Consider the following 24,299-nt stretch of genomic DNA (forward strand, 5'->3'; position numbering starts at 1 on the left):
AATGATAGCAAGAGTTCAGTGAGAGATTATAAGTAACGTTATTTGCGTTTCTATTCTTTGATGAGAGATCGACAGCAAGGCCAGGGGTGGACTAGCGTTCGCCAGACCGGAGAGCGTTTATCATCACATCGGCACTCTTTGATTTCCAATGAAGAAAGAGAATGAATGATACAAACCGAAAGTGAAGGTGGCTGTATCGCCTCCCTGTGGCCAAGAATGAAATTACCAGAGTTAAAGGGAGGATAATCATGTTTTCTTTAAGGTCATCTGTTTGTGTGTTCGCTTTTGTGGAGAACTTGGTTCCTATACATTCACCGGCAAATTATGAAAACATTATTTGTGTATTTTATTATTTTAAATGAAAAAAAAGAAAAAAAGTAAAACACTTAAGCAGAACTTTTTTTTTTCTTTGCAACGCAAACCAATACTTAAAAAAAAAAATTAATTTTGGTTTTAGGAGTGTAGAAAAATAAAATGTATAAATTTATTTAAGAATAAATGTAATAAGAAAGACAATCCCATAAATTGATGATTTTTTTTCTTTAAAAAAAAAAAAAAAAAAGAAGCTTTTATGGTTTTGTTCCGGTTTACAATTTCCAGTTTCAATAAAATTGAACCTGGAACTTGTAAAACGGAACCAGATGGACAGTTCCAACACCCAAGCAAGACGATTTGAGTTTGATATTATAATAGATATCATTATTTATGTTTATTATTTTTATATAGAAGTATTAAGAATCTTTTATTTTTTATATAGATATATTATTTTATTTATTTGTTTTTGTTTAACGGCATATCAACCCTGCCGAAACCAGTTATTTTGGGAATAGTATTCGATGTTCTATCCAGTTATTTTATATGAGATTTTTATTCTTCAAGCTCCTTGTATTTTCAATCGTTCGTTCGTAGCTTTTGGTTTGGTTGTTTTATAATGGATTTTGTCATTTTTGTTCTCTACCTTGCAGAATATGATTGGGTTTTGCAATGGGAGGGGGAAAGGGGTTACAGTATTATTAAGTCCTGTATTATCAATGTAGTTATATTGTTGATAGTGTTTTATGTTAAAATTGTCCTCATTCTTAAGGAAGGTTTCTAGGAGATAAATAACCAAAGGATTAAATTTGGTTTGCAACAGTAAAATTTCATTGTAATTTGCCTTCAATTCACGGCAATTCCATTGGATTATCTTGTACTTCATGATAATTTTTTTTTGGTTTGAGGAGTAACTTCAGTTTCCATGTCTTCTAATTCCGTAAATCTATTTGTAGTAGTAGTAGTAGTAGTAGTAGTGGCTTCTGTTTGTGGTAATTTCTTTATATTATTTTGTTTTATGGTAGATGTATTTTTTGTTTGTTTTTCAAGTGTGTTTTTTTCACCACGGGGAAGACGTATTGGTGACGTATGTGGTTTTTCTTTTAACTGATTTTGTTTTTCCTTAGTTTCGTCTTTTTCAGCATCTGCACGACGTACTGGTGATTTTTGTAGTCTTTCTTTTGATCGACTTTGTTTTCTTGCATGTTCTAATTTTGGTTGAGAATTTGTTTTATTGGTAACATAAGTTGATGATTTAATGGGATGATTAATTTTTGATGATATGTTTGGTTTGATTTCATTTACAAATTTGGGCCAGTCATTTGGTTCCAATTGTAACAATTTGTTTATTAGTATTTCGTATTTGGAGTCTTGGTTAGTGATGTTGGATGATATACAACTTGAGGTGACTTGAGAGTATGTCTTTTCCTTCATGTATCCAACTATTTTCCTAGCTTCAAGGAAGGAGATGTTTTTGGTATGTTTTATTGACACTACTTCTTTTTCTTTCTTCCAGATTCTGCATGCTCTAGCATAAGCAGGATGGTTTTCTCCACAATTTGCACATTTGCAATCAAGATTGTAGTCATTGACAGTGTGGTCTGGATATCTCTGTATCTCTGGCCACATCTGCCGCACACTGTTTGTCCCCTACATGCATCCTCATGGTGGCCAAACTTCTGGCATTTAAAGCACCAAAGTGGGTTTGGTATAAAGGGTTCAACTTTTTCAATGTTGAACCCAATTTTGATTTCTTTTGGGATAGTGGGTCTATTGAACTGCATAATGTAAGTGTTCGTTATGTATAGTCTGATTCTCTTTTTTTTTTATTGTAATTCTTTTAACGTTTATTACTCCTTGGTTTTTAAGTTCTTTTGTTATCTCTTCCGTAGTGCACATTGAGAGGTCTTTCGATTTTACAACACCTTTGGATGTATTCAGATTCTTGTGTGGATAAGTTTTGATATTTATGTTGTGGAAAGTTTCCATTTCTAGGAGAAAAGTGGCATGTTTTTCTCTTTCCACTTCCAATAGTAGGGTCTTATTTTTTAAAGTTTTTACATTTTTTGGGGTAATATATGCCGATATAATTTTATGTATAATAAACAGTGATAAGTCAGTTATTTTGGTTTCTTCAGTCGATTCCAATACAATAAATTTTGAGGATGTTTGATGTAGTTCATTATCTGAACTATCTGAGTCGATGTGTTGGCGCTTGGAGTTTTTATAATATATATATATATATATATATATATATATATATATTAAATTCATTGTTTATGCTCACCACCCACCTCGGAGTCCAATATTGGGGCATGTTAAGGGGGAAACCCATTCGCCTTGTCATGCCAGGGCTACATAAACAGTATACATGTTCCAAATGTAAGCCATGAGCACTCATAATCCTTTAGTTACACAATCCAAGTCATTTGTGGTAACTCCCGGCACTATACAGCCATGTCATGACTTTAATCATTTGGCACATTTGATCCTAGCCACTGCCTTCTAACACATGGAAAAGAGGGGAAAATATGTATATAGTTTATAGTGGTATAACGTCGAACTGTATTTGTTACGGTTTAGAGGAAATTGATAGAAAAGTAGATGTGTTAGGGCTTGACATAACTAGCCGATTGATCGGATCCGGCCCCTCTGACCGCCTAGCTAGCCTTGTACAAGGCCAAAGTGGAGTGTTGCAACTGATATCTTTAATTTCCCTAGATATCAGTTGCTCAGCCACCAGGATCCTTTTCCGAGTCATTATGGGTCGCCACCCACGGCCAACAGGTGACCCCTTTGAGAGGTGTTTACTCTTTGCAGTGGGACAGTCGGTGTATTCTAATGCCCCACTGACGGGGTTGGGAAGTAGGGAAGGAAAAAAAAAAAAAAGGAAGGGGAAGGGGGCTGTTGTTTTTGTTTTACAGAACATAATTAAGTTTTACAAAAGAGAATAGAAAACAAAAACAGAAGTTTAATGTAGGTGCATTTCGTCTCGGGAAGCCATTGGACAGCCTGATCTGGTAGCATCGGTTATTATTTTTCATTATTTTCATATATTATTTTTTATTTTATATATATATATATATATATATATATATATATATATATATATATATACTATTCTTTATTATTTTCATATAGCAGTATTATTATTTTTATTTTTCTCTAATATTATTATTTATTTTTATAGAAGTATTATTTTTTATTTTTATAGAATAACTAGACTACCCGTGACCCGTTGGGTCAGTATGTTACATTAGCTATAGAATTAATGTATGAGCGTGACACTTGTGACGTAAAGAAAATATTTTTTTGTGACATAGCAGAAACATTTCTATGAAAGTATATTAAAATGAAAAAGAATATAGATAGATTTCTATGAGTCGTTCTGTTTATAATTATTTAAAAAAAACCAAAAAAAACTTACATCCATTGAATTATAAGTGGTTTGTAATACTTATAGGTAAATGTGCACTGAACAGATACGATAATACTTAAAGTTAAATTCAAATTTTGATATATCGTTTAATTTAAACGTGAAAAAAAACAAAAACAATTGGGACGCTGAAAACATACACAGTAAAACAATACGTTGTAAAATACTCTTATGGTTGTTAACGGGTTTAAGTAGATTTATTTGTAAGAAAATTGCGATAAAATAACTTAAACGTAATACGGAAATGAACGATGTAAAAGAATACAGAAAGTATTAACAATTGTTTATTTGGATAATTTAAACGCGGAAAAAACAATCGGGACACTGAAAACGTACACAGTAAAACAATACGCTGTCAATAGGTCAAAGTTGATTTATTTGTAAGAAAATTGCGACAGTGTAGTTGTAATATAGAATAGTTGCAAAACATCCCCACCCTTCCCATGTTGAATAATAATTTCTAAATAATAACATTAATATTTCAGTACGCAGGTCAAATTCTGCAAAAGTAGCGATTTGTGTTTATTTGTTTACGCTGTATGGGTTTATGTTTATGTATGCATGCGCAACCAAAAGTCGTAAACCGGATGTTGAGTTACAACACTCGTTACAAGGCCATTTTAGTTTTATAGTTATATAGAGTATTCTTTATTTTTATATACATATATTATTATTGTTTATTTTATATAGAAGTATTATTATTATTCTGTATTATTTTATATAAAAGTATTATTATTCTTTGTTATTTTTATGTAGAAGTATTATTTTAATATAGAAGTAAAAAAAAGCTCAACTTATTTTGCCATATAGTTTGCATAATAACTTTTGGTGTGTGCTGACACACATATGTATTGGATGATTATGCTTCTGAGTCATTTTTACTCTAAATGCTTACAGACATTAAGAAATACTTGAATGGTTGAATCAGAGCGGAACAAGAGAAATCCCTAGATAAAAAAAAGAGGAGTCACTTGTTCAATTATTAATTATAAATTATGGCTAAATTAGGACAATTAAAACAATATTTTCCAAACCTAACTCAATTTCAGAATTTAAGGCATATATTTTAAAGTTCATAGGAAAACGGCCTTGGGGTAGGGTGGGTGGCAGAATAATGCAGATAAACTTGTGTTTTTTATAATGATAGGTTTACATGATCAAGCATTGTATGTGTTTGTTTTTAACTTAAATCTTTATGTAACTTTATTTGTAAATTTTTCATTTGTTTTCTTGTTTTGTTTTTTTATGTGTTCTGTTTTTACTGTGATGTCTGATATTTTCTGTAGGTTTTACTGATCTTAAAGGAAAGCTTCATGAGAAGAACACTAATGTCAAGGGCAAACTGAAGAAGGCCAAAGTTAAAGAAACAAAAGTTGACGATCACACCAATGATAAAGGTAAGCATAAGAGGAGCTTAAATAAGTTCTCATATAATTACATCTATCTTGTTATGTAATAATGTTTACAAATGTTCATAAATCAGATGCATTGTATCTTAAGACATTAGCGAAAAGATTTTGCTGATACACACATTAGACTATAATCTATCTATACTCCTATGAATTCGTTTCTCTTTTGTGTGTATTGATATTCATATTAAAAACCCTCTTTTTATTTATTGTATTTATTTGCTTCCCCACCAAAGCAAATTAGGCACAAGGCCGTTTTTAATGTGGGGTAAAAACCAGCTCCCCTAAAAGTAGGCAAAAAGGGGGCACTCTGGTTACCAAAAATAATAATTGTCCCAGTATAGACGGTTTCCCTTCCATTGACTGGTACAAATTATCTTAAGTGCAGCATCTGCAGAACAGATATTACACTTTGATCTTGGCCCGAAAGCCAAGAACAACAGAAAAAAGGTAAGCCTCTTTTCTATTTATTTAAAAAGAAAATACAATTTTCTTATATACGGATTGTGCAATTGCATTCATCTGCAAAAGATCTAGCTAATTTGTATATTCTTTTAAACATTCATTTTAATTAATTCCCTATTAGTTTTTTCCGTTTTCTTATGGGGTGATGATCTTTAGTTAACTATTACATGTAATTATATTCATGCAGATATTCTACATGATTTATACTTGCATAATATTTGCATAAAAAGTTTACAGTAAACACAAAATTGTTTCCATATATATTTATGCATATGTATATATTTTTGTTTAATCTATAAAAGTGAATGTGTCTGTGTATCTACATTTTCGTATGCAATAACTCTGTCAATTTTCAGTTTACAGACTCAAAATTGACGTACAGGGTACTGAGATTTGGGAAAATTTTTGTAATCCGTATTCAACCAGAAATTTGGCTGTTAAGGGGTCAAAGTCCAACGATTTGAACTTTAAGAACTCTACTAAACTCCTCCACCAATTTTGGGTCTAAACACTTGAAATTTTAGATATAGGTTCCTTGGACATGGATTAAACTTAATAACTTGATTTGAGCCCAAAACAATAAATGTTAAGGTGTCATAATAGGGGTCAAAGTTAAGAAAATTGACCGCTTTTTTTATGCTCAACATACACATCCAAACACCCGGGCAACGTCGGGCTGAAATGCTAGTATATCTATAAATGTGAACGTGTCTGTGTGTATGTCTACATTTCCTTACGCAATAATTCTGTCAATTTTAAGTTTACAGACTCAAAATTTAATATACAGGGTACTGAGATTTGAGAAAATCTTTGTAATCCGTTTTTGGACAGAAGCTTTACTATTAAGGGGTTAAAGTCCAACAATTTGAACTTTAAGAACTCTACTAAACTCCTCTGCCAATTTTGGGTCTAAACACTTGAAATTTTAGATATCGGTTCCTTGGACATGGATCTAACTTAATAACTTCATGTGAGCCCCAAACAATAAATGTAAAGGGGTCATAATAGGGGTCAAAGTTAAAAAAAAATTGACCTCTGCAGTCTCTACCAAATTACTCAGACAATTTCTGGTCTAAACATTTGAAATTTTACATAAAGGGTATTCAGAGATAGGGTAAGCTTTTTAATCGGTTTGATTCGAAAATTTTTAGTTACCAATATATAAATGTATGTATGTTTGCATGTCTGCCTAAAACTTTCGACAGAGGCAACGGATTTTTACAAGATCAGTCTCATTTTGAGTTTGACCTTTCAGACGACAAATATCGAAAAATAGGCTAAAATCATTAATATCTTCACCTTCAACTGGGTACTTTTCTACAAGGGGGGGGCGGTTTTTTCGCTGATATTTTCGAAAGTCAATCTCTCCTTTCGATTGTCTAGCCTTAATTTAAACCTACATCACTTCCGGTGTGGCGGTGGTCGTACTTGTAACAGCAAAGATGTCAGATTTTTTCTCTATTCTTTTCCTCCTTTGCGGTAGAGCTTCGAGCCTGCCTTCCTACTAACAATTTTTTTTTTTGCTCAACATACACATCCAAACACCGGGGCAATGCTGGACACCCATGCTAGTATCTATAAAAGTGAACGTCGCTTTTTTCGCCGATATTTTTAAAAGTCATCCCCTCTTTTTGATTGTCTAGCCTTAATTAAAACCTACATCACTCTTGGTTTGACAGTGGTCGTAACAGCAAAGACGTCACGTTTTTTTCCCCCTGTTCTTTTCCTCCTTCACTGTACGGGTTCGAGCCTGCCTTCCTACTACCACCTTTTTTTTTCCTTTTTTTGCTCAACATACACCTCCAAACACCCGGGCAACGCCGGACTGAAATGCTAGTATATCTATAAAAGTGAACGTGTGTATGTCTGTGTGTGTACATTTCCCTACACAATAACTCTGTCAATTTTAAGTCTACAGACTAGAAATTTGATATACAGGGTACTGAGATTTGGGAAAATCTTTGCGATCGGTTTTCAGCCAGAAATTTGGCTGTTAAGGGGGTCAAAGTTCAACGATTTGACCTTGAGAACTTTACCAAACTCCTCCGACAATTTTGGATCTAAACATTTGAAGTTTTAGATATAAGTTCCTTTTGAGCCCAAAAGAATAAATGTTAAGGAGTCATAATAGGAGTCAGAGTTTTAAAAAATTGACCGCTTCTTTTTTTTTTCTCAATATACACCTCCAAACACCCGGGCAACACCATGCTGAAATGCTAGTATATATATATATATATATATATATTTATATATATATATATATATATATATATACTTTTTATTTGTTTTACATATATTGCTACACATTCATGAGCATGTTTCGGTCAGCTAGTTACAAGTAACTAGAGTTCTCTTCAGGCGATTTTACTTGTACAAAATTAGTGTCTGTAATGAAAATTGGAAGATTTTCAGCACATTTAAATCAGGAGGGTTAGTTACATGATATTTAAATAAGTCAAAATGAAAGAAGAAAAAAGAAAAGGAGGAATAAAATAATGATATATATATATAAGAAACAGATAAAAGAAATTATAATAATCATAAAAATAAAGTAATAAAAATAATAATAATCATAATGATGAATAGTTGAGATTGTGTTGTCCGTGATAAAATCTAAAATTATACATCGATAAATTAAAAATATATATAAGTACTACAAATTCCATTATTTAAACAAGCATTAACGAAATATGTGCATACATGTTTTAATTGCAATCTTGTTCATATTCCAGCTTTATTCATCAAAATAAGCACCATCAAAAACAAGACACTTTTGCCAATGCAAAACAAGTGTATTTATGCAATTAACGTAAAAATCTTGCATTCTGATGGCGATGAAGTTGCTAAAGGCATTTTTAATATCACTTAGGTTTTTCTTTTTGTGCAACTCTGGTTTCGGGAAGTGTCATGGAGCTTTGTCGGCGTCTAACCACTGAGCTGAGCATTGCCGGTTGTCGTAAAGAACCCACTTTTCACACAACCTGGCCGAGAAACGGATTGCTCTTATAGCATAAAAGAAGGGAAGATGATACTTCATAACAGCGTTTCTTTTGGTTGTCATTGTATATGTTACATCAAATTCAGAAGCAATTCCTCGATCAGTTGTGTATGGATTGGCTTCGACTAAGACTCTTGATTGTTGTAAACATCTGATGGCTAACCTCTATGTTCATCATATTCGTCGTCGCCACAAAATTTCTTAAACCACCATTGTGTTATGCATTTAGTAGTGGTTCCTGGGCAAAGTGCTTTGCTGATATTGCGAGCTGTTTCAGCAGCTTTTCGGCCTAGCTTGAATTGAAATAAGAAAATTGTGAATTTGCTTCTATTTTTCTCTTGTATTCAATGTTCTGAAAAGAAAACATGATTGTTTTAAAACGATTAGATAGTGAAAAACGCTCTTTAAAATGATTTGTAAAGTAAAGGTATTATAACAAAAACTTATTTGAAAATACATCATTTAAAATCAAAATGAAAAATTCCACAAGAACTTTCTTCTCAACCTAATAAACTGAAATTTATATTAAATTAAATGAATATTCATATTATTACTATCTACTTATTACCATAAGAAAAAAAAGCAGCATGTCATGCATTATTTTTCTAAGCAAAGAATTTCTAATTTTTCTGAAGAGAATATGGTATATGTACTGAACAAAGACTGTATTGATATGATAATAATGGCTTGTTTCTGTATCGCGAAACGGATCTGTAAGAAATGTACTAAAATTTGAACATGCTGAAGGAGCTATTATGCATGAAAAATTAATATTTGGATTTTGGAATGTAATTATATTATTTTTTTTATATGCATTGTTGTTGTACTTAATATACATTGAACATCTAAGTAAAAAAAGGTGGCATACACAAAGAGTGAAATATAATTGAAAAAACATTTTAACAAAACAACATATATATATATATATATATATATATATATATATATATATATATATATATATATATATATATATATATATATATATACACACACACACACATATATATATACATACACACACATAAATAAATGCACCTTGCTTGTTATTATAGAGTTAAAGGATTTTCAATATTACTCCATATAAAAATAATACTTTCTAATGGAAACTATAAAGAAATGTTTTTTGATATTGTTTTTTCCTGTTTCAGTATTAGCTTCACAAATAACTTCCGATAAATGTCCGAGCAAGACAAACCCAACCAAACCTGCAAATGATAGCAACAAATCTCGCCACAAAAGTATGTATAAACAATTTTAAGATTATAATTTGTTTAAATTTAATTCTTAGACATGTTACATTTTGGATTTTACCTTTTTTTTTTTTTTTTTTTTTTTTTTTTTTTTTTCATGTAATGTTTTACCTTTTTCCCCATGCTGCCAAAGGAAAACAAAAAATTAATTTTATTTTTTTACCAAATCAACATAGTCAAATAACTCTACTGAAATATTTTGGTTCAGTTTTAATGATGTGTTTGTTTGTGTCCTTATTTCTGCTAGCATATTGTCTTGCATATCCATTATTCCATGAACTAATTTTCCATTTTTGTATGAAATTTTGATTTCCTATTTACTCCCTCTTTTGTATGTATACATGCATGTATTACTAGTGTTTATGGAACTTGCATTATTACTACTCTGTTATATAGGTCAGAAACTTGAACAGCATATAGAAGGCACCTCAAGCTAATAGTACCAGTGCATTTATTACCGTTAGTAATAGCTAAGTCGCAAAAGTTAATAAAGGAAAACTTAGAACCTGCCCCTCCAGGAGGAAGTAAATGGGCATCACCCATTATGGTATTAAAAAGAAAAAGACAGTGACTTGAAAATTTGTGAAGATTATAAAACGGGTGAACAGTAAAGTTTGTGTTGACTCTTACCCTATTCCGAATGTAGGAGTAGCTCTACATAAACTTGCCGAAATGAAAGTATTTTCGAAGAAAGACCTAAAATCAGCTTACCACCAAATTCCTAAAGATGAAAATTTTAAAGAAGTGATGACCATAAACACACCTATAGGCCTGTTAAAGTGGAAAAGGATGCCGTATGGCATAAAAACGGCAAGTGCAATTTTTCATAAAGCTATTGAAAAAGTAATAGGAAATGTTGAAAATACCATCTGTTATCAAGACGATATGTGTTGGAGATTTAAATGAAGATGATTTAAAGAAAAAACTGAAAATATACTGAACTGGTTAAGAGACACTGGCATGACAGTAAATACAAAAAAGTGTGTAATCAACAGTAATGAAATATCAGTTTTGGGTTACTCAATATCAAAGGAAGGGAGTTTCTCCAGATAAAGTACTAATGACACTGTTCAAGCCTCCATGAAGAGTTTTTTCCCGTCCGGGCCAATTTAGGTCATTTTTGAAAGTAGGATTATATGGCTTGTTATACCATTTTTCTGGGTCCAAATTTAATGGGGAATTAAAAAAAAAACTGTCTAAAATACAAAATATGGCCTAGTTTCATAGATATGATAGTTTTTTTCAAAATGTGGTGTAATATCCCTAAATTGGAGACTGGTTTCCCGAACACGATAATAGCTTCGCCCTTTTAACTTATATTTCACTAGAAACCCAAAATTAAACTTTAAAATATTTTGCTTCTTCATTTCAAAAAGACGAGAAGAATTATTGACCAATTTTCAATGCTTATGAAAGATTTTGAGAATATAAGGGCTTCAGACGCTTCTAGTGAGATAGACAAATCGTTGGAATATTTTTTAACACCAGAAATAATTAAAATGAATAATTCAAGAAATCAGAAACTTGCAAAGTGATTAACTGTTCAGGTTAGTTAAGTCAGAAATAACACAAATCATTGCAAACAAAAGAAGTCACTTTACAAAGAAAAATCACTTTAATTAAGCACTGTACAACAATCTCATCCCTAAGGTAATGTTATACTGCTGCATGATATACTTGGATTTGGAAGCCAGAGCAGCATCACTTTAATTTTTACCAAGCTCTTGGATTTGATGTACAGGTTTCTGGTTATAATTGTCCTCACCAATCAATTTCACTATCAGTTTATCTTTCTGCCTGAAGAAGCAATGAGTTAAGTGTGGAGGGAAAGTTGTTCTGGGGTTAGAGATGGTGGTTGAGGAGCTTTAGAATGACTCTAACGAGTCTTGGCTAGATGGTATTCAGCTTTCTATTCATTTGACAAGCCTCCCTCTTGCCACCCTCTGCACTTGGTCTACCCTTCTTAGCTGGGTTTTTCTTTTTGAATGGCATTTTGCTAATCTAAAATGAAAAAGTTTAAAATTCAAGTAATAAGCGGTTATATTCATGATTAATTTGAATATGTTAGCTCTCTCCTGAACCTATAAACACTAAATATAACAGATATAATGAAGAATATGACTTGGTAGCACTAAAGGAATTTCTCAGGGCGTCCATTCCTCTATTTTGTACTTTGGGGATTTCCCTTCAACCCTTTAAGGGAAAATATGAGGAATTTATCGAAATATCCCCTGCCCCGAAATAATATGAACTCATAAATGAAAGAAATGAAAAGTTAACAATCTTTCAGCATCAGAAACATCATTTTACACATAATTTATATATATATATATATATATATATATATATATATATATCTATACTCCTATAATTTCGTTTTTCAAGCGTGTGTATTTATATGCATATTAAAATCCCTTTCTCTATTTATTTAAAAAGAAAATACAATTTTGTTATATATGGGTCATGGAATTGAATTCATCTGCAAAAGATCTAGCTAATTTGCATATTCTTTTAAACATTCATTTTAATTAATTCCCTATTAGTTTTTTTCGGTTTTCTTATGGGATGATCATCTTTAGTTAACTGTTATGTGTAATTATATTCATGCAGATATTCTACTTGATTTATACTTGCATAATATTTGCGTAAAAAGTTTATAGTAAACACAAAATTTTTTCCATATATATTTATGTATACGTATATATTTTTGTTTAAAAAATTTTGCCTACCAAACTTCTCCTAGAGTTTTTGATCTACAGATATGAAACTTCATATATAAATTATTTGAATCCATGCGAGACTTTATATTTGGGTTTTAGCCCGGAAAAATCGGTGCAAAAATGTGGAAAATTAAAAAAAATGGAATTTGCCAGTTGAAGGTTGAACGGCGCCATTGCGCCCGTATAACGTAGTAGCTATTGGTTCATGTTTTAATTTTTAGCCTTGCAGTAAATATGTCTCCATGGTCCAGTCATTGGCGGCAGTGGCAAAAATAAGTCGTAACTTGAAGGCTTTGGTTTCGATTCTCGGTGGTGGTGCATGAGTCTTTATTTTTTTTTTTTTAACTTTTTAAATCCTTACTATATATTGCGTCCAATATAATCTATAATATAAATCTCACCTGTTTGTTTAAATGTATGTATATATGTGTGCATGTTTGTCTCCCTAAAACTTTCGACAGGCGACGGATTTTCACGAGATTGGTATCGTTGTGAAGCCGACCCTTCGGACGACAAATACGGAAAAATTGGGTAAAAACATTAATCACTTCACCCTCAACTGGGCGCTTTTTCGCCGATGTTTTCGAAAGCTATCCTCTCTTTTCGATTGACTAGCCTTAATTTAAACCTACATCACTTCCGGTTTGGCGATCAGCGAAACAGCAAAGACGTCACTTTTTTTTTGTTCATGTTATTTTCCTCCTTCGCGGTACGGGTTCGAGCCTGCTTGCCTACAACCACTTCTTTTTTATTCTCAGCACACAACCGGGCAAAGCCGGGCACCCAGGCTAGTATATATATATATATATATATATATATATATATATATTTTTTTTTTCCTGGCATGAAAAATACACTCTTTCGGGAAATTTTAAAATTTAACCTAGGTGATAAAATAATGTTTGGTCTAAATTTGGATAAAAATCAGAAAATTGTCTTATGCATATTTTCACCAACATCATTAAAAAAACTTTTCCATGAAACAGATTTTTTATTTGGACCTTTTTAGAGCCTGTGACTGAGTTTATCATGAAAAAATATTTTCGGCTTCAGAAGCCAAGTTTCTTTACAAAATGAGGCGTATCTTTACCTGTATGCATCAGATTTTGTTTAATATGGTGTTTTCAGATCAGTTAATGGCATACTGTATTGGAATAATTGAGTTTCCACATTTCGTTATTGCATTGGTCACCCTGTGGGCCTCTAAAATTAAAAATTCTAAAATTTTTGTAAAAATGAAAAAAAATTGTCACAGACATAAATCCGCAATTTAGCTAAAAAACAAAACAAAAAAAAACGTAAAAGCGTTTTGGGCATCGTTTTTTGCAGAAGTCTATCTACACATAGTACTTCCTTGCCTGGATCCCTAATTTTTTGTAATGGATAAGTAATATTTGAAATATGGCCTTTCTTTTTGGTGCCTTGAAATTTTTTGTCACGATTTTTAGGCCATTTTCAGCTAATTTTTCCTGCAAATGCTGCCATAGCTCCAAAATTATAGGCTACCCTATAGGTAAAAACCATATATGATTTTGAAAGCTTGACTTATTGGCTGAAGATATGACTGCATGCCGAGGTCTGAACTTGTGAGGGCTGGCTGAAAATAATTTTGGCTTTACGTGGGAAAAAACTCTTCATGGAGGTTTGGATGGTTTCTAATAGAGAAAATTCTAAAAGTGGCTACACCAAAAAATAAAAAAAGAGTTGGAGTCCTTAGGTTTAGTAAATTTTGATAGAAAATATGTACCAAAATATGAGTTAACAGAATCATTTGCGAAGTTGAGAAAAAAAAATGCGGAGTTCATTTGGTTAGAGCACCAACAGAAAGCCTTTGAAAACTTTAAATAGATTCTGGCGAAAAAGCCAATAGTACAAATTTTTTACCTTAAGAAGGATATAACTCTAACTACTGATGCTAGTGAGCATTCCATATCCGGTATTTTCCCACAAGATGGTCATCTTATCGAGAAGATTAACAACGACTGAACACAATTATTCAAATATAGAAAGGGAGGCACTAGCTATAGTGTGGACAATGGACAGAGCAAGACAGTTCTTGATAGGAAAACAATTCTTGTTGAAAAGTGATCACAGACCACTGGAATTTATTTTCAACTCAAAAAAAAAAAGAACTACCAAAAGTTACAACGTCCAGAATATTACGTTGGGCGATCAGACTGATGGCATTCGACTTTGACATTGAGTATGTTAAAGGGAATACGATATCGCACGTTAATGTCTTATCTAGATTGAGGTTTTATAGAGAGGATAAGGACAAAAACGACGAGGAATTTGAAGACACATTCCTTCACCTTATAGAAACCGATGTAATATCTGTAGATAAAATGGCTACTGAAACTACAAATGACCCAGTGTTAAACAGAATAATGTTGAGGATAAAAGAGAATCACTGGGGAATTTGTTCAATGGCTAAAAGACCATTCAAAGAAATAGGACATAAACTGACTTTGGAAAATTGGGTAATATGTAATGGAGACTTGATAGTTCCTCCAGAAACACAGAGAAAACAGGTTATAAAAAGTGTATATGATGATGTACATTGTGAAGTGTTCACTGGACAAAACGGGGGAGGCTAGAGTAGTAGCCCTCGATATATCTAAGGCTTTTGACAGGGTATGGCATGATGGTCTACTAAGGAAAATTAGATGATATAGTATCACTGGAAGAATACATAGAGTAATTCTTCTTAAGAGAAAAATCCAGGTTGTCCTCAACATTACATCTGAACAATATGATATAAATGCGGGAGTACCTCAGGGGTCTATCCTCGGACCTTTATTATTCTTGATATTCATAAATGACCTCCCTGATAAAATTGTTTCTGAGATGGGTATATTTGCTGATGACACCACTCTCTATAACAGGCATGACGGGAAAACAAATGAACGCATATTTAAGGAAATGGCAGAAACACTAGAGGATGACCTCCAATTTTTAGTGGAATGGGGACAAAAATGGATGGGCTCATTCAATGCTGCCAAAACTAAGCTTGTTTCCTTCAATAATTACAAGAAACCTTCACTACCACCAATAGCAATGGCCAAGAACAAATTCCCCGAAAGTACTTTAAACTCCTCAGCCTAATGTTTACAAGGAACATGAACTGTAATAGATATATTGAGAGCATTGCCAAGGCTGCTGCGAAGAAGGTGAACTCTCTCTACCATGCTAGAAAACTACTTATGGCTGAAAGTATCCTGTACTTCTATAAGACCACCATTCGCCCATGTATGGAGTACTGTTGTCACATTTAGGCTGGTGTATCTGACAGGGTTCAAAAGAAAGTCGCTAACCTGATAGGTCCTGAACTGTCATCTAAGCTTCAGCCTCTGTCTCATCGACGAAATGTTGCATCCCTCTGCTTGTTCTACAAGTATTTTATTGGTGAATGCTATGATGAACTACAAGCACTTGTATCCCCTCGACCTGAATACTCCCAACAAACCCGACAAGCAGCTAAATCCCACCACTTCACAGTAGAGATCCCCAGGTGTAAGAAACCATTCTACTACAATAGTTTCTTCCCCTGAACTGCTAGGCTTTGGAACTCACTTCCAGTATTCTGCTTCCCCAACTGTACTGATACACAGAAGTTCAAGTGTAATGTGAACAGACATCTTGCTACTCATCTCCCTTCATAATACCCCTGCAACCTATGTCCCCGATAGTTGCCCCCTACTTTAAAGTGGCACTGTGCCTTGTTTGGGGTGAAAATTGAATTAAAAAAAAAAAAAAGAAAAGCTATGCAAAGAAGATTAAAATTGGAAGCATGGTGGCTGGGGTACTCAAGAGACGTAGAGGACTACGTAAAAAGATACAAAAAATGCAGAGAACTCCGGAATTTCAAGCAAAAGAAAATACATATGTGTCCCCGAGAAGCAGAACTGTGGGGCAGAGTACACCTGGATAATGCCTATGTCAATGAGATAGGACTATTATTAATATTAGTAGACACATATTCAGGTTGGCCTGAAGTGGTGAGAGTACCTTATAAAAAAGTACCACCATAAAACAAATATTAAGAGTAATATTTTCAAGAAACAGGATACTGAGAACGTTGGTGTCTGATAACGCACCAGAATTTGCGGATGCTGATTTGCATGAATGGTTTAAAAAAATAAGATGCAGACCTTATAAGATCCCTCCCTACCACTCTCGAAGTAATGGGATAGCAGAAAGGATGGTCCAGATGGTAAAGAAGGGCATAAAGGCATGTTTGCAGCAGCAGGAGAAAATCAATGCTTTCCTACCAAGACTATTACTAAGTTATAGAATAATTCTGCATGCAAGCAGGCCAGAAAGTTCATCTGCCTTAATGGGCAGACAATTATGGTCCCCGCTGACTATGTCATATGTCACAAATCAAAAGATGTGGTACAAAAGAAATAGGAATACGGAAGCCGAGACAACAGAATTTATTATGCAGAAAGGGCATAATACTGCAATATTAAATAAAGGAAATGGGAACAGTGTTCTAGCTCATGCTGACCAAATAAGATCCCAAGGAGAACAATCGGATAAGGAAATGCCTTCAGAGCTGTCCATTATTGATGTAACAGAATATTTAATACAGAATGAGACTGTGGAGGAAGAAGTAGAGAGGAACGAGGAAGAAGTAGAATTGGACAAGTCAGAAGAGGAAGATCAGACTATGCAGGAGGACTAGTTCAATCATAGGGAAAAACGTGATAGATCCAGATCTCCAAGGGAAAGGAAAAAGATAAAAGATATTCAGGAGGGCACAAGAAGTATTCGCTAAAAGCCCTTCCATTATAGGGAGATGTAATGATATGCAAATTAAGTATAATTTACATATGAGCAGATAGCTCATGTTTATAAACTGACACCAACTAGAACAGGTGGTTGTTGAACGCTTACTTAGCGTTATACACGATATATTACATTTTATTTTTTGTAAACCTTTTGATTGATATAGTTTCTTCTTTTTTGTCTTTTTTTTTTTTATTCAAGACCTGATTACTCCTTCGTCATGGCGAGAAGGCCAAGAAACTATCCGTCGTCTGCTGGGACCACCAAAAAAATTTCATGCAACTAAACCAGCATCAGTTGTTGCTAACCAGGAAGAGCTGAATCTTGAAGAATGTAAACTCACTGTTGGTGCCAGACAAATGCTCAAAGATTTACAACTTGGTAAAAATATTGCTAACTTTTTCATTTAATTGTTTTGATAATTTCAGAGAGAAGACAAAATTCTTATATATATCTGTCTGTGTGCAGAATGGTCTCTACCAAACTTCTCTGTCAATTTTTGGTCTACACACTTGAAATTTGATATGTAGGGTACTCAGACCTGTGGAGCAAATCTGATTTGGTTTTTAGCCAGTAAAAGTAGTTGCTAAGAGATCAAAATTAAAAAAAAATTGAAACTTGGCAAGCCTAAGTCGACTAAATGTGTTATTTCTATGCATGTGAAAGCGTGCATTTAATCTTTAACAATGTTATTTTTTAAAGTTTTATGTGTTTATGGACTTAGCTCAGATGGTAATAAATAATGCTGGAGAGTTATATTTTGGTTTTGATTTTATTTGATGGCACCCAAATCAGTTTTTTATTTTTGTTAAACTTTTGAAACCACTACTATATATTAGGTACAATGTAATAATCAGTAATGAATTGGCCCTATAATAATACATACAAAATCTGCATGAATTAAAATATCATATTAAAGCATATTTTATGACTGTGCAATGCTGGACGGTCTGCTAGTATATATATATATATATATATATATATACACCAGCAGGGAGATTTAATGTTGCCTGGGATGAAATAGAGATCAATGAATGTTCTACACTTCTAATATTATTATTTAAATTGAAATTGATCCTTTTTGAATCAAATCAGTTGATTGGCTGCTCTAGTCAGAGACCCACCGCAGTGCACTAGGAGGATGCTTCACATGCTTACCAATAGTGACTTAGTCCACGATACATTGTAGTCTACATTGGACAGTGGAGAACCTACTGATGATTTTATATGCTGGGTTCTTTGCGCATTGATAAAACGTCTCAAATGTACTTGTTAGGCTGTATAAGGGTGTTAACTTTGGTCAGAATTACACTGTTCCTTCTTTAATTAGATTTTTTTGATTATCAGTTTTTGATACTTATCGGAGACATTCTGATACAAAACCTATCTAAGAACACTCCTAGACATGTAAAGGACATCTGTGTAATTTTTTTTTAAAATCAGCACAGTCCTTTCAAAGTCCATTTTGATTTTAATAAAGATAGCTTCAAGTATTTTTCAGTTTTTTTAAAATTGGTTTTGAAATGTATTATTTTAGTGTTAACTAAAATTTGTCTTAAATAAGATGGGGAGGTGGGCATTAGGTTTTTGTAGATGTTAGTAAATGGTGCTAGAGTTTACAAACTGCTTGATGAGATGGTGGGATAGGGTTGTGGTTGTAAAACCAATATAGTTATTAATTTTAGTATTATGGAATTTATTCTTTCAAGGGGCATTTAAACTTATGACATTGGTTCTTTCTAATGTTTCAAGGGTTGGTAAGAGTTGTTTTTTATGATAAAATATGTTTTTTGATCCCCTGACAAAAGGAGGGTGGACCTATAAATTCATCCTTGTCCGTTCCTTTGTCTGCACTGTTCTCAATAACTATGCCTTGGAATTTTTTGAAATTTTGCACAAATATTAAACATGATATCAAGAAGGCAGTAATTACTGGGGATACAATTATAAGACTCAGCATTCTTATCCCGTCACGGTTAATCATCTGAAGAAGGCTAAGGGAAGAGTTGGTCGAAACGTGATGAAACAGCAACTATGAAGATTAGGGTAACACTCTGCAAAAAGAATGAATGAACCAAATTATTGTTATACCAGCCTTTCTATGCATAAGGGAAATTACACCGGTTCTCACTATATATATATAGTGGCAGTAATGTATACACCGGTGAGACGGAGCGACAGTACTCCACTGCCTAGCTGAGCGCTAGTCAATTATACCTGTATTCCTATCTTTTTTGTAATTGGGGTCATCACTTATCAAGGCCCGCAAGCCACTCGGGGATAAGGGTTATTGCGTGTACAGTAATCAATGGGATAGTGTTGTAGTATTCGTTAGTATTGTAGATTTGATAAAGTATCTTACTTAAGGGGGTGATTCATCAGGAATTTGTTTATGTTGGACTTGAAGACATCCAAGTTGTAGTCAGGTGGGGAAACAGACAAATGGAAGAGAGTTCCACAGTCGTGCACTTCTAAGAAAGAAGCTTTGTTCATGGGATCTACGTTTTTATTTAGGCACAGATAAAGAGTGGGGAAAATTACTGACAGTGGTTTCAGCTAGACGGGTGTTTTTCGTGAAAGATTGGCGAGGGAGGACCAAAGATTGGAGCTCGGATGAGCACTTCCCATGGAAATCACGATAAAACAAAGACAGGCTCGCAACGTCTCTTCTGTGGGAGAGAGGTTGCAGGGAAGAAAAAAGAGCATTCCCCACTAAGCCACAAAGTCTATTTTGTACCCTGTCAAGGCAGGATAGGCTGTTTTTAGCAGCTCCAGCCCAGATGTGGCAGCAGTACTCCATCCTTGGACATACTTGGCTTTTATATAGATAGAGAATTGCATCAGTACTGAGATATCTTCTGGAGCGGTAGAAGGATCCCACCATTTTCCCAGCGACTTGGGCAACAGACTTGATGTACGTGTTCTATTTCAGATCAGGGATAAAGGTCAAACCCAGAAGCTTGTCAAAACATGGAACCTCCCCAAGATGAGAGCCATACATTTCAATTGATGCCAAATGGGGATCAGAGTGTTGATGATGTAAAGACAGGAGCTTGGTTTTCTTTGTACCTGTGATATTGATACACTTTGTTAAACCAACTTTGACTTGATTTTGTTCTTTTACTATTATGTTACAACACAACAATTATTAAGCCTCATTTCAAAGGATTCTGAGAATAAAAAAACAAAAAAAAATTCCTGGGATTTCTCACCCTCCTTATGAGAAAATATTTATTTTTTAAAAGCCCAAGTGTACACACCGTCCAATCGAATTAAATTCTATTTTGCATCTTAATTATATTTACAGAATCAGGGATTATTATTTTATTATTTCTTTTTAGAGATTAGCATCCTATTTTTGTTTTCAGTACTGAAATCTGGCTATTACTGATAAGTTTACTTATTCTTCAGAATAGCAGATTGAATTATAGAACATCTCAAATCATATTCAACATGGCGTCTTATCTTCTCTATATAAATGAAATGAACTCATTTTTTCCCGTGTGAGTTTGACCGTAATAGGATTAAAAATGAAGACATTACATGCAAATGTAATGTGCACAAACTGCAGCACAGGATCTGAGGTGTGCTATAGGCCTATTAACCTTACACTTCCTCGATAACCGTACATTCCTATATTTTTCTCGGTGAGAGTCCACTACCAAAACCGGTTAGAATCAATGGAAGTTGCAACATCTTTTCTCTCTATTAGATTCCTCCTTTTATGGCATCGGATGCGTTCACAAGGAACAGTACGAGGAAACACCGGTTTGGAATCATACAAGGTTATTTATGCTGTTTTTTCTTTTTTTTAATCTTCTTTCCCTGATTTATGCTTTCTGTTTTTACCCTAAATAAAATAAAAATTAAAAATGTAAAAGAAAATGCAATTATTATTACTGTTTTCTTTTTGCTTTTTTTTTTTTTTTAGTGTAAGATGCAACCTGCGGGACTAACCAGTTCTTACTTCCGATTTTAATGACTCTAACCTTGAAATATAACTATACCTTTATTTATTATTGCTTGCAACTAAACATTTATTTTTACACAAAGAATTCATTCTTTACTGTTTATTATTACAACGCAACGATATCGTGAATTCACTTGCATTACACTTAAATTAAAATTTAAACAAATAAATTCATTTAGAATTTGAGAAAACAAAAAAATTCATTTAGAATTCGTTCACTGCGGAATTGATATTTGACCTAATTCACTTTTTAGTTAATTCATCATGTTTTTTTCTTCTTTTTTTTTTGCGTTTACGCTGCAATGATTCGAGTTTGAGTCCCTCCACCTCTCAAACGTTTTTGGGATTTTTCAAACACCCGGCACCGCCGGACCTTTCGTATTGCATCACATTCATTTCTTTAATTGTTTATTTTTAACAGTGTTTGTTTTTATAATATTTAAACAGGGTTATTACTTCGCTTTGTTTTCATTTTACCCCTAACCCTAACCCTAAACCCTCTCCCCCCAGCCACACACGCATCTAAAAACCTGGGCAACGCCGGGTACCCACCGCTAGTACAAACTAAAATGAATTACTTTTGTAAAAAAAAAAAAAAAAAAACCATATTATAAATGTTAACAAGTAAACATTGGCATTTATATACTTTTTACTTATTACAAAAAGAAACAACAAAAATTATGTGTTAATATTACGTTTTTTTTTTTTCCAGCTAATTTAGGACGAATCTGATGCACTGAATCTAAAAATCATATTGGTTTTGCTTCATCAGATCAAGTTTTTGAGCTACGACCACATTGTTTTTAATATTTTTATTTACATGTACACAAGTGTGGAGAATTTTAGAAGAAGTTGGTGAGGATAAAATGCCATATTTTTTATTGGTAATGATTATTTTAATGACAAAAAGTATTCAGGTCCAATAGTTCTGGGTGATTATGTGGAAAAGGGATCCGTTTGAATTCATAAAATCTTGAAATCTTCCTAAAAAATTGGTGGTCAGTATACACAAAGAAGGACTGGCCTGTGCAGGAGGAGTTGTATCTTGCAAAGTAAGGGACATCATCGACCCTCTTGTGAACAGACGGAATACTCTTCACACTGCAGCACATTAAGCTCGGCTTAATCGAGCAGTTCACCAAGGCTTTGGACAAGGATGGTGACTGCTTTACTTATTTGTGCCAGGCTTTTCCAGGATTGACTTTGGAGAAGTTGAAATCTGGCATCTTTGACAGTTTTCATATCTGGCAGTTCATCAGAGATACAGAGTTCTACACTACCAAACACATCAAGTACCTTCATATGAAATTTCCAAAAAATCAACCCAGTCATTTTTGAGTCCATAGGTAACAGACTCGCACACACAAAGTTCCTTTTATATAATTATTTTATTTTATATAATTATTGTTGATCCTAACGCCATTTCCTCAAAGTATTCCCTGTATACATTGCCAGTACTATATTAACATTTGATATAAAACCTTTTTCTTAACTTCTTTTGTTTGTTGAACCAAACATAAATTTGATGAAATGTGACAATAAACTTTGTCATTAATTTAATTTTTCACAAAATATCCCTTTTCTACAGGTTTGTAAGTTTTTTCCATTAAAACATTGCCTGTCGTATCTGGATAATATGGAGAGGTTGATAATTGTAAACAACTGAAATCAAGATTGTTTTTTTTTTTTTTTATCAGAGGTAAATAAGAATGCAGCAAGTTTAGTTGAAGAAGAGGATGATAAATCTACCAAAGAACCAAAAATTGATTCTCATCCAGAGGTGAAACCACTTCCCCATGCAGTTAAAAGAAAACCAGCAAAATCTAAAGGTAAAAGGAATATGTTCTGAATTTTTGAGATGAGGATTGATTATTTGGTATTATTTGGACTACTTTTTACAGCTAAGTGTTATTTTCACAAAACAAGAACCCATGGCGCAGTGGATAAAGTACTTGGTAAAATTCAGTTGTAAGCGATATTCTTTTGGAGGTTGAAAGTTCAATCCTCAGCGCAGGTGACACTCAAAATACAATTGTGAATTACTTAAGACTTCTGCCCAGTCATGGCTGATGGAACGAGAGCATGCTACCTTGATGGATTAAATGGAGGATTCCATTTGAAATTCTGTACAGATTCCAGAGTTCAACAGAAAGATTTCTGAATTCGACAAAAATACACCTGAAGAAGTTCAAAGATTATATCGACTGAAACATAAAAATATCAATCAAGATGAGAACAGTAGTCCGAATAATTGAAATAATATGTAAAAGAAATACTTTTGCAGCTGTTATTTTTTGTTCTGTTTGATGAATGTAACAATTTTGTATGAAAAATTTTGGTTATAGTTGGCTAACGTACTTCCTAATTTCTGGTGTTGCGTTACTAGAAGCGGTGACAAGGCAAATCAGTTAAGTCTAGCAGTTCCGGGGAAGAAACTCTTAGATTAGAAGGCTTTCTAGCATTTGGGGATCTCTACTGTGTAGGGGTGAGATTTTTATTGTTTGTCGGGGGTGTTTACATCAAGGGGGTACAAGGGCTTGTAGTTTGTCAGAGCATATATCATTAAAATACTTGTAAAATAGGCAGAGGGATGCAACAATTCGTTGATGGGACAGAGGTTGAAGCCTAGCTGACATTTTGGAACCTATTAGGTTGGTGACTCTTTTTTTGAACCCTGTCCAGGAGTGAGAGACTAGTAGCAGATGCACCAGCCCAAATGTGACAGCAATACTCCATACATGGGCAAATGGTGGCTTGTAGAGGTGCACAATACCTTCAGGCGTAAGTAACTTTCTAGCACAGTAGAGAAAGCCCACCTTCCTCACAGCAATACCCTCTATGTATCTGTTCTAACTCATATTTCCTGTAAACATTAAGCCGAGAAGTTTGAACAAAGTACTTTTAGGTAATGTATCATTAACCATAGCTATTGGTGGTTGAGAAGG

General features: G+C 33.5%; 1 protein-coding gene across 3 annotated transcripts in view; it reads left to right on the plus strand.

Annotated features, from left to right (window-relative positions):
• Nucleotides 1–24,299, plus strand: part of LOC145303474 (uncharacterized) — a 266,228-nt gene that overhangs the window by 81,348 nt on the left and 160,581 nt on the right. For all 3 annotated transcript variants that reach the window (XM_080144825.1, XM_080144826.1, XM_080144827.1), the window contains 4 exons: nucleotides 5,035–5,145; nucleotides 9,772–9,861; nucleotides 17,586–17,765; nucleotides 23,052–23,183. In XM_080144825.1, the coding sequence (XP_080000951.1) occupies nucleotides 5,035–5,145; nucleotides 9,772–9,861; nucleotides 17,586–17,765; nucleotides 23,052–23,183 (513 nt within the window). The remainder of the gene's footprint in view (nucleotides 1–5,034; nucleotides 5,146–9,771; nucleotides 9,862–17,585; nucleotides 17,766–23,051; nucleotides 23,184–24,299) is intronic.

This window comes from Euprymna scolopes, chromosome 19 (genome assembly GCF_053919585.1).
Source record: "Euprymna scolopes isolate OS-2025 chromosome 19, ASM5391958v1, whole genome shotgun sequence".
NCBI classification, from domain to species: Eukaryota; Metazoa; Mollusca; class Cephalopoda; order Sepiida; family Sepiolidae; genus Euprymna; species Euprymna scolopes.